General features: G+C 31.9%; 1 protein-coding gene across 1 annotated transcript; it reads right to left on the reverse strand.

Moving 5' to 3' along the window:
- Nucleotides 1–46: 46 nt before the first annotated feature.
- Nucleotides 47–10,342, reverse strand: LOC148615911 (vacuolar protein sorting-associated protein 26C-like). Its single transcript, XM_088582537.1, has 9 exons — nucleotides 10,238–10,342; nucleotides 7,287–7,430; nucleotides 5,223–5,372; nucleotides 4,627–4,713; nucleotides 3,956–4,030; nucleotides 2,847–2,927; nucleotides 2,402–2,498; nucleotides 1,263–1,388; nucleotides 47–202 (listed from the first exon to the last, which is right to left on the reverse strand). The coding sequence occupies exons 1-9, from the start codon at nucleotides 10,289–10,291 to the stop codon at nucleotides 120–122; spliced, it is 897 nt and encodes a 298-aa protein (XP_088438663.1). The 5' UTR covers nucleotides 10,292–10,342; the 3' UTR covers nucleotides 47–119.
- Nucleotides 10,343–12,639: the final 2,297 nt, after the last annotated feature.

Below are 12,639 nucleotides of genomic sequence, written 5' to 3' on the forward strand. Positions count from 1 at the left end.
ATATACAATCTAATTAAATTAGATTGGGATGTATAAAGAGTATAGATAAAGTTATACTTTTTTTAATTTATATTATAAAATAAGTTATTCAACAATATTGCACATATTAAGAAGTATATTTAGTGTCTGACTAATTTGATTGGAAAGTTCTCTGTTACCAAGTGGTCATCTCTAAACACGACTACAACATTTATCTCAAAATCTGAAAAAAAATAAGTAAAACATGTGAGAGATTAGAAACTAAACAATTGGCATATCCATCTGAAAACAAAATCATTGTACAGAAAAAAAATATTCAAATGTTTAAGAAATATTTCTTATTATTAAACAGGTTTTATAAAATAATATGGTTTATGGCAGTCACTGAAACCCAGTTAATGAAATAATATGGTTTATGGCAGTGACCAAAACACGGCTAATGAAATAATATGGTATATGGCAGTGACCGAAACCCGGTTAATGAAATAATATGGTTTATGGCAGTGACCGAAACCCGGTTAATGAAATAATATGGTTTATGGCAATAACCGAAACCCAGCTAATGAAATAATATGGTTTATGGCAGTGACCGAAACCAGGTTAATGAAATAATATGGTTTATGGCAATGACCAAAACAGGGTTAATGAAATAATATGGTTTACGGCAGTGACCGAAACCAGGTTAATTAGTATTTATAACTCGTTCAATAATTTGAAACATTCTTTATAATTTAATTTCTATCGGGTGATAGTCCAAATATTAATAGCTGATACATAATCAAAACGCTATTTTGTTTTGGATTATTTGAACCGTGGAGTGCAGACCAAACAATGCTAATGACATTATACAAAGTAATCTGGTTTGCTAAAAAAGAACCAACCAATCAGAATCTTGTTACAAATCGAATTAAATTAGAAAATAACCTCTGATATATTCTTACACAGGGACCGTTACTAGATTAAAAACAGCATTATATCTCACGACTGAATTACAAACTGATTCTGATACTGCATAGAATTTTTTTAACTGGGACATTTTTTACGAAGAAAAATATTTCAGCAATCATCTCTAAATTCAGTCTTTTTTTTAAAGTTAAATGACATACCATAATTACGGTAGATCATACGGCAGGTTATATCCAGGATGTTCTAGATCATTTTGACAATGGTCACAGTAATGTTCAGAAAGCGATAGACTGTTCCCACAGTAAAACTGTAGAAAAGTTTACATTCTGGTAGAAATGACATACCTGTCGTTAGGTACACATGTATGGATTACTCACCAATTTTGAAGTTATTTGTTGACAGGGTGGGACATGTAAATAACCTTGGGAAGACCATGTAGATTGGTACCAGTATACCTCGACTGATGTCTCCATCAGCTATCTGTATGTTCTGTATCTCTGTAGCTAAGGAAGAAACATCAGCATGTTAATTCATCTATATACTGATGTATTATGTTTGTTACAAACTTCATGGCTTGACTTTATTTTGTTGTTAACTGGTTCATCATTATGATTTATTTGCCATAATGTAAAAAAATATTTAAGTAAACCAGAATTAGCAGTCCTTGGGTGAATCCACTAATCAGGAGGCAGTTGGAGATGAATTGCAATATTGATTGTTTTAGCAACATTTGACCAACCAAAATGCTGGGCCAAGTATTTTGTGTGTGCTACCTCGCAGAAGCAATCACATGCAGGTAAGTATGTAACATCCCACCTGGACACATTATTCTGACTCCAAATCAACCGGTCTTCAATCTGTTCCCTAAATACATATACCTCATGTTTAGAAGAGAAGTAAAGATTATAAATTTTAAAAGTCTTTGGTCTGACTCGATTGGCATCAATCCCACAGCGTCCTGTACTTATGGTGTGCACACTGAGGTGGTTACATTTGACATCATGAGAGTAATAATACCATTAATTAGCTCTTATTTTCAGTATAAAAATTATCAAAAATGTTTGTGCTGCAGTTAAACTTTCCACCTTATTACATGAACAAAGAAGACGCTGTTTTATTTTTTTATTAAATTTAAAGAATGGAATATAATTCAAAAACTCAATACTTTTTGATACTAAAATCTTGTATTATATTCCTTTCAGACATACATACAGAAAAACAAAATCGCAAGACTTCAAAAACATACATAATCTTTGTTACCTATCAAATCATTGACATTGTATGACTTTCCGGTATATGTAAGAATATACAGGGATTTAAAGAACCTTTCAAGACTGAATGGTGATGGAGTAGTTACAATTGGAAGCAGAATGAAATATTTGCTAGTGAAAGTAAAATACCAAAGGTTCCATATTTTTACAGATCTGAGATTACAAAATCTTCCCGAGATTTCATTTTTCACTTAGTGAACATTTGACACATATTCAATTACAAACTTGAACACAAAATCACCTACCATCTTTAGCATACCCCTCAGCACACCCGCATGTTTCCACTCTTACTAACTGAATCTCAATAGATTTGATCTGTGCTTCACAGCTCTCCACCATTAACTGATGTACAGTAAACAAGAATAAAATAAAAATACTTTAAACAGACTCACAGAAAGATAACACACACTTCTATATGGAGTATGATTGTATGAGTTTAATTTAATCTCGCTTGGAAGAATCTGACAGTAACTATTTACTTTCAATATAAAAAGAGTAGGTATGGTGAATATGTTAAAGAGACAAGAATCCAACTGGGATGAAAATGTCAGCCATTATGTACTTTCAAGTGATGCAAAATCAAATTTCATCAAATTCCATTGAATGTGTTATTGAGTTGAGTTAAACTGAGTGTAAGTTTCCTCATGCTGTATGTACTTAAAAAAATGTTACTAACAAATATTAGATTACCTCCCCTGTTAAAGGGTCTGTAATATTGAGCACTGATGATGTTAATTTTCCTTTAATCTTGAACTTAGGAACATTACTCTTCTGTTGAAATGAAAATGAAATATCATGAATTAAGGGAAATGAATTATTAGCATTTTTTCAGAAAGTTCTGTCCAAATGTAAATGAGATAATGCATATATTTTTTTTTCTGATAATATACAGTTAACTTATCACTTTTTGTAGATGCTCTACTAAACATCTTTCTGTTGACAAGTCTGTACAGATTTTGAAAGGAATAGGTATTTCATAGTATATGTACATGTATAGTATACATCAAAAACAGTAGTATAATTTAAGGCCAATATGGTTTTATGAATAAACCATGACAAATATTTTTTATGTAACTCTAACCAAAACCATCCTGACAGAATCATACATACAATCTGATTAAAATCAGCTGTTAGGATACGCTACATTGTCTTACGCTCCCTACAGTCAATGTAGCATATCCTAACAGCTGATTTTAATCAGATTGTCATACATGTAGATGTAGATTGTATCAACTATAAAGTTAAAAAACAGCTTATTTGAAGTACATTATATTACTATCTCCCATTTTTAACAATGTTTCAAGTCCAACAACTTAGAATAATAAGAAACAAAATTTAAAAACTGACTGAGATACTCATTCTCTGAGAAAAAATACCAAACACTATTAAAATTTATATCGTACAACAGACATACTAAGTTGTCAAAAGACACACATAAAAAATGCAATTTAAATGAATACACATGTGCACAAGCACAATTAAGGATTAAATACAGTACCTCCTTAACATTAGTGTTTCAGGAGAAATTGATAAAGGATACAGTACCTGTTTAACAATAGTGTGTGTTTCAGGAGAAATTGATTAAGGTACAGTACCTGTTAAACATTAGTGAGTGTTTCAGGAGAAACTGATAAAGGATACAGTACCTGTTTAACATTAGTGAGTATTTCAGGAGAAATTGATTAAGGACACAGTACCTCTTTAACATTAGTGAGTGATTCAGGAGAAATTGATAAAGGATATAGTACCTCTTTAACATTAGTGAGAGTTTCAGGAGAAATTGATTAAGGATACAGTACCTCTTTAACATTAGTGAGTGTTTCAGGAGAAATGGTAAATGGAATAGCCTTTGACTTGTTCTTTTCATCTTTGCTCTGAAAACAGATGTAAAAAGAAAATCTTAGTTTTTATTAGTCAATTGATATGTATTAAGTAATATTTTTTGTGTTGTTATTGCTTTGATATTATTTCCACAAAAACGTCAAGAATCAGTTTTCACATTAGCAAGGTCAAGAACTCGGAAACCCAAAATCTCCTTTGACAAGATGGTTAGCAAGTTTTCCTTTCCTCTTTTGTCAACCCCAGACTTGACTTTTAACTCGGCAGGTGTTTCTAGAAAAGCAGAGGATGCTTACCATACCGGTACATCTGGTCCATGCTCCCAGTTTTTAGTGGAGTCCGAGTTACTCATTTACTTTTATTACTTTGTATGTATTATTTTAGTTACTTTAGTGTTTGTCTGTTTTCAATGTGTGGTCTTTGTCCCTGGATTACATTCTTTTGATTTCTGCTAGAATCTTGGTTCCCTTGATAACTCTTAAAATTACATGATACTTAAAATTGACCAACAATGCATTGATTGTATGATGACCTAACCAGAAGGTGTACAGAGACTATAAAGTAAGACTCAATGACAAATTTTTTACATGCAAATTTCTTTCAAAAGAATGTAGATGTAATGTGTACTTACAGATGTTTTATTTTCTACAATAAATTCAATCTGTTTCTGGAGATCTTTACTTAGTAATGACCTCTTTATGTCCACCTTTATAGAATACTACAATATAATTTGAAACCTTCATAATGTATAAATACTTGATGCTACACTAAATTGTTACCACAGAAATAATGTATCCTCTATTTCACTTATTTTTTTAAATTAGTTTTATATAAATTTAAGGAGTAAACACTCTCTGCATTTTTTAAAGATCTGAAAAGTTTCAATGTGTTTAATTTTGCTTAATATGCAACAATGTACGTGTAGATCAAAGCCATTTTTTCAAAACAGCAAATAAAGGAATTTGCATGTATCTTTGTGCTATAAGACAATATTGTGTTTAATATTTGTTGGAATAGAACAAAGTCTTTTTGAATATCATCCAATAACAAGATTCTCAATGTTTTACAATGATTATGCAAAATATAAGGTAAAGTAAGCATCGAATGAATCACATCTTTAGAACCCTGCTTATCACATTCCTTATAGTAACATGTACAAATGAACTTAGAATTAACAGATTGCTGAAATCTCTAATAAATGAAATTGCATGTATTTTGATTCTATACCTGTACATTGATGAAGACACCATGGTATGTTTCATACAATGTTTTATTGCCTTTAGGCTTCAATGGAACTTCAAAAGGTATTTCTGTCTTGCCACTGGGCAGCTTCCCTGGTTTAGCTATCTCTAAGGAATAGTTGATCAAATGAATAGGCTGAAAACGAAGAGATAAATAAGAATAGAAAAAAAACAATAAAGTACTGACCATATAAATATGAATAGACTGTACAATAAAAATAGAAATAGCAAGAAAAAAAAACATGAAAACTGTAGTAAAAAAAATGAACATTATTTATATATAGTAGGTAAGAGTAGTTTTAAGTATTTCTCAACTCAAACTAGACCATGGAAGCTTTGGTGAGCATATTTAAATTCAAGCTATGGAGACTTTGATGACAAAAATTTAATGATGGAGACGAATTGGTTACTCCAGTGAATAAAATATTATCTTACCCTTAATTTTTTTGCATGTCAAGGGCAATAACTCCAATAAAGAGTGGTTTTACAACTATGACTTTAATACATCTAATGATTATCATTTCATCATTTTAAAGATTCTCGTTATCTATTACTACTATGGTTTACATACTACTAGCTAAACATCACAATTTTTTTTTCTAGGGCAATAACTCAAAATAAAAGTGTTACAACTTTGAACTGAAGAAGACATCTGAGGCATTGCCATAAGAATTATTCAATCAATTGAAAGCCTTTCTGTGTACAATCATGATTAAAGTTTTCAAGGTAGAAGTTAATAAATGCAAATAGTGTCCCTTTTAAGGGTGATAACTCTAAAAAGGGGTAATCCTACAACATTGATTTAATGGAGACTTTTGTAGAGATCTTAAGATATCTACATGTACTTTCCATTGTCTCTCATAGTTTTTTAGACGAATGTTCAAATTTATAACCTACCCCCAAAGTGAATAAAGAGCTGTGCTTTAAGCACATGATTTGCCCGTTGCCCTTTTAACTTGTCCTTGTGCTTTTAATGAAGTTATATGATCAACTAGAAATACTGTGAGCCCTGTCAAATACCCTCCCCCTACTCCCCCCCCCACCGAAAAAAAAAAAGGAAATAAAAAAAGCACAAAAAATCTGGCACAATCATAACAAATGGTCCATTTTCAACGAAAAAATTTCCTTTGCAGTTTCTGCCTTTTTTTAAAGAGTAAAACATCAAGAACATGGAAACGTAAAATTTGACAAATTTATACAAATAAGAAGGGAGCTTACTCCCATAGATATGAACAATTCACCAAAGTTTCATAAAAATTAGTGAAAGTGTTTTTGAGTTATTGTGCGAAAACTTAAAAATCCCCCTTTTTTTAAGTATAAAAATTCATAACACGGAAATCATGAATCTGAAATTTATAAAAATCGAAAGGGAGCTGACGTCAATAGATATGAACAATTCAAAGTTTCATAAAAGTTGGTAGACATTGTTTTTGAGTTATTGTCCGAAGTGTTGACGACGGACGGACAACAGTATACCATAATACGTCCCATCTTAGACAAGTGTATAAAAATGGAAGTGGCAATCATATTATTTGAATGATTAGCATAATTAGAATCAACTTTCAAAGTAAATTGATACATAGGTGTGAACCTTTGAAAACATTAAACAGATAGATTTCCCTCTCAAAAAAGGGAGATTTGTTGTAGTGTTGTTTTACTAGACATCAACAGCAATAAAACTATAATTGACTCATCTATGCTATGACAATTTATTTGATATATGTGTATAACAACAGAAGATCTCACTATCTGACTTGGCAGGAGAAAGTTCCAAAAGCTGGAGACAGACACAGAACTGGAATATTTCAGAATTTTGGATGAAATATTGAAAGTGGCAGAATAAACATCTACATCCAGAGAATACTGGTAACCATCTGGTTACAGTTCCTTTATCAGTTTCAGAAGAGAAGATTTAAAAGAAAAAGGAACAATGGCAGACAACAACGGTTGACAGACAATGTGAAGTGATGACTATAGCTTACATGATTTTTTTTTCTTTTGGTTCAGGAGAGCTCAAATTGTCTTGTACTTTTCATAATAAATAGCAAACCTTTAAGGAATTATAAAATGCTTCAAAGAGTCCAACACTTTTGGCACTAAGTTGTAAAGTAACTGCACCATCAACTGCCAATGTGATCCCTTGATGCTGTAGATCCCCATTACTAGACACAACAATAACTCCTGCTACTACATCCTAAAAGATAAATCAGTTGGGCTAAATCTGAAGCACTTAATAATAATAATAATAATAGAATAAACTACGAGCTTAAATGGTAGTTCCCTCTCACAGTTGTCTTGGGTAGATTTCAAATATTGCATAGATCTCAACACTATTACATGTATAATTTAGTTGGTAGAGCAATGACTTATAGTGCTGAGTCACTGGTAATGGCCTGGTACTACAGCAATTAAATTGTGTTTAATCATAATTAAGTGCATGCAATTGTCACAGTCTATGAATTGTTTTCCCAAGAAAATTATGTTCATAATTAAACTTTGCCAAATAGCTAAGTTTTCATCAAGTAATATACCAGATATATTGCCAAAAGTTTGAGTGATAAATCTCTGTAAGAGTCATAAATAGTTTGACATGATAGCCATACATGTATGAAGGTAATAAGTTGGAATACAACAATCACCTCCACCTAATTATTTAATGGTTTATTGCATATTATTATGTCAGGACAAACCTGCTAACCGTCCCACATTGGTGGGGGTGGAGACTCCAACAAGATCAATGAAAAATTTAGAACCTACAACATAAAAATATAAGATTTGTGGGAGGTTTTTGGGTTCAAACAGACCTGGCAAGGAAATGTACAAAACTCACCAAAAACCCTAAGCTATCGCCTTTATCTGGAATTACAATTTAGTTTAACTACATTTGTACATGTACCCCAACATATTGAATGTTAAAGATATTGTCATGCTCACAAAATTTAGGACTACTAATAACAAACTTCTAATTGAAAGAGGTTGCTGGAAAAAATATACCTAGAGCCCAAAGAATATGCTCCCTATGCAATAACTCTATCAGAGATGCATACCATTACATTATGGAATGTTCCCCCTTGAAGCAGAAAGAGAAAAGTTTATTGACAGAAAATATCTAACAAACTGAAATGTTATCAATTCAAGATTATAATGAATCAACAAAAGCAATCCATTTATTTATTAAACAACTTTTTCCTCTTTTGATGAAATGATCTGAAATAAATTGTTGCAGACACCCAGAAAATGCACAAGTTGGAAACTCTTATGAAACGAAGAAGTTGTGATTGGTTAAAGTGAAAATTATGAATTTAATTTGAATTATTTTAATTTTCATCAAAAGCAGGGGGTGCGTGACTTCTTTTGGTTTGTTCCAGTGGCAGAAAAATGTGGTATAATATTGTAGAATGAGAAACTGAAGGTATTTTTTTTCAACATTCGAAATACTTTTTTAGTAATGGTCATTTTAAGTAAAGTTGTTATTGTTGTTTATGCAAGTATGAAATCTTATTCTAAGCCATATGAGATTTCAGTTAGTTGCATTAATCTCGTGTATTTAGGTCCATGCTATACAAATATCAATACAAATATCCTTTCTCAGCACTATAGAGAGACATGGGTAAGAAATTTGAGAAAGAACAGTGAAGGCAAATTTAATGTATATGCTAAAATTAAAAACAATTTTGGGCTAGAGAGATACTTATCTCAAGTAAATTTTGAGCAAAGGAGAAAAATTACGAAGCTGTGCATCTAATCTCATAGACTAGAGATAGAAACAGGGTGTTATCATGGTATTCCTAGACAAAATAGATTATGTCGCAGGTGCGCCTCAGGAGAAGTTGACGATGAAGTACATTTACTTTTTTCATGCTCGTCAAATAAAAAAGAGAGAGATATACTATATGAATTAATAATATCTACAAGTCCACATTTTATTAACCTCAGTGATGAAAACAAATTTATATGGATCTTAAATTGTGAAAACTCTATTATTTTATCTGGTTTAAATGATCTTGTTATATCAAGTGGTGTTTAAATTATAATTTTTCTTTTTTCTTTTTGTATATGTTATTTATTATTATTATTTTTTTTTTATCTATCATTAATATTTTCCCATATCTTTTTCTGCTTATATTGTAATATGTAATGCAAAAATTTCGGGTAATTAAAAGCCCAGTATATGCAAATTTGATCCTTAATTTTCATACTTGAAGCATAGAGCACCGTCCCTTGGTGTCCTTTGCCTTAAAGCAACTCAAAAGACTTGCTTCTCTGCACTGGGCACAAGAAGGCTTATAGTGAGAATTATGTCCACTGCATTTATTTATTTTTTCTTTTCTTTCCTTTTTTTTTTTTTTTTTTTTTAATGCATTATTATCACTATTGCAAATAGATATGCCCTTAAGTAAATATACATTTACATTCTTTATTCATATAATAATTTGATGATCATAATTATAATCTCCATTATCAGAATCCAATGAAACTGAGGTGTGCCAGTATGATAACTAAACACTATGTGCTGATTACTATGATGTATTACTCATAATGCAAGTAAAAGCTAAAAAAATGTGACAATAATTTAGTTTGTAAATTAACTGTTGATATTATATGTTATTATATATGGTCAATCAAAACTGTTGTATGTAAAAAAAAATTGTATTGTAATCATGCCCTTTATCAAAGTTGTGAGCCCTTTAATTTATTGGTGAATGAACAGTCCTCTTCTTCTTCTTATACGAAATAAACAGTGTACCTTGGTTGGGAGGCTAATATTTCTATTTTCTGACATAGAGTATAGAGCACTGAAACCAAACTTCTTACATTTACAGATGTAAAATATTTACACTTGTAGATAATTTTTAAGTAGTTGCCAATGCAGGTGGGAGTGCTTCAGAAGAATTTCAACTGAAAGGTAAAATGTAAGCGAAATATAATTTAAAGAGCGTGAAGTGGGGACTTTAATATCAATGTGTTTAAGACTCTATATTTTTTGTTTAATATACTAACGCCTTCTTGGTATATTTTGTTTACTTTCTTTAACCGAACATCCAAAGTTGCCATTTTTAGCCACCTGTCACGTGACTTGTAAAAGGCGTACGAAATACGATTCAACCAATCACCGTTTAATACTAGGACTTTCACAACGGCATCAAACGTTCTCCTTTAACGACAACGCGATGACACTTACTATATAAAACCCCTGATTATGGAGCTTCATCTATTAAAAAGAAAACGAAAGTTTAAGTTCTCTTCCACAAAAGGCTAAAATTCAATAATAAATTTTATAATAGACCACAAATCTACTAAAATCATTGCTGGCAAAACTCAAAACGAAAAATTATCAATTGAAGGCCGGGTATCAAGAAATTTGCAACAGAGGGTCCAATTCAGAATTTAGGGCTTCTAGGTTATCGTTAATTTCTGTGCACAAATCTCACAAAATTTTCAAACAAAATTGTCCACAATTTAGGGCATATACACTGCCATAGCGAGAAATTTTGAAAGGGATGTGTACTCGTATACAGTGTTATCTTTCAAAGTGGGTGCACATCCAATTTTATCTGATTTTCTCTAGGAATTTTTAATATTTTAAGCAAATGAAGGGTGCACTTGCACCCATGGCATCCCTCTGGCTACGGCCATGATGAGTTTGACAATTCTTCGAAAATAATGTACAGTTTAAGCAGTAATCTCTGAAAATTGGCAATTCGCATTCAGGTTTCTTTCATTACTAAAAGAGGTTTCAGACAAGCAGACAGCCTTAGACCCACTTAATTCATCCAATTGTTTTTAAATGAATAAAAATATTAAAAATAAAAATGACATCGAAGGAAAGATACATTTAAATATAGTTCTAATTTTTTTGTGTTCATTCTATATGTGTTGAAATTGGTATAAATAGAAAAATACATAGAAAACATAAACTTTGTAACAAATACTTTAACAGATGTAAAGTGCTGGATGAGGAATCTCATTTTATTTTACTCAATTAATTACGAATTAAGAATTAATTTCTTGACTTTATCAATAACCATTGTCCATCTTTCAAAAAATATACAACGTGAAAATTTACAAATTATTGAAAAAGCATACCTTTGCTTTCGTAAAAAGAATTTTGAAGATTCGAAGTTCGACTCCTAATTATATGGTTTATGGAGAATTGGGGCGTTTTCCAATAGGAGTGAGAGCTAAAAGAAGAATGTTGTTACTTTGGTGTAGACGTATCAAAAACGATGATAATTTAAGTAGTTTATTGTATTCATTATTGTATAAACTAAAGTGTAACGGAACTGAGAGCTTCAAATGGATGAATCATATTGCATGTATATAGGTAATGAAACTGGCTTGAGATATGTGCATGCGCCTCGTGTGGGCCGGGTGTCAAAAGAATAAGCCCGCAGCTGTACTAAGCCTGTCGTACTGAAGGTGACTCTATAGCGCTATGAGAACCCTGGCCAGGGGGTAGGGAGCTCTGCCCTCAGACCAACTGGATTGTCAGGGATAACTACAGGCTGTTGAAGGGCGGAACTCCTTCACCCTTGAATAAGCATGCAACATCTTTGAATTTTGAGCTCCACCCTTAAATTTTGAATATTATGTTAATAAAGAGAAATTCATAGGCAAGTGGCAAAATCTGCGGTCATCAATCACAAAATATAAGCTAAGCCCATTTAAAAAAAAACTCAAGACAGAGATCTCATGAAGTTTGCGATAAACAATTGGTTGATTTGATTTTTGATCTTTGATGAACTCTGGTTGTGTGCCTCATATGGTGGAATGGGGTACTCCTGGCATGCTACGCGCTGGGGTCACGTCAGGCCATTATACGGAAAACCTAACCGTACTAAACTATTGTGGTGCACCGTGTTGGAAAAATGCCACGTTCCTCGCACGTCAAGGACTAAAGAATATATCCAGACGACGCAGCTTTCATAGCACCCGACGAAGAAAATCTACAGACAAAATGTTAGACTGTAATGTTCAAATGGAGGATCACTATAAATCAAGTACATGTCCGACATTAAAATAATTCTAGATCTCGTTTTGAATTAACTTGTGGACAAATATCGATTGACTATGAAAAAAATATTTAGAATAGTATTTGAATGAATCCGTGGATTATAAATATGTTGTACGAGAAACTACAAAATCACAGAGTAGAACACACACAGCGTTGTACGGATAATTTATTGGATGCGCTGCAAACTATAGATACTATACACTGTATGAGTAATGGTGACATCACCTAGCATACAGCAAAAACGATGATTTTTAAAAGTACGAGGATTTAAGAAATAAATCACGGAAACTCCATTTTATCACGTTTTACCACGGCTGTCACATTGTTTTACCCCCAGCGATAATGAATTAAGAGTTAAATAACGACATAAATGGCCATCCCGTGGTAA

Source organism: Perna viridis, chromosome 5 (genome assembly GCF_037379345.1).
Source record: "Perna viridis isolate PV_CMFRI_1.1 ecotype Kerala chromosome 5, ASM3737934v1, whole genome shotgun sequence".
In the NCBI taxonomy this organism is placed as follows: Eukaryota; Metazoa; Mollusca; class Bivalvia; order Mytilida; family Mytilidae; genus Perna; species Perna viridis.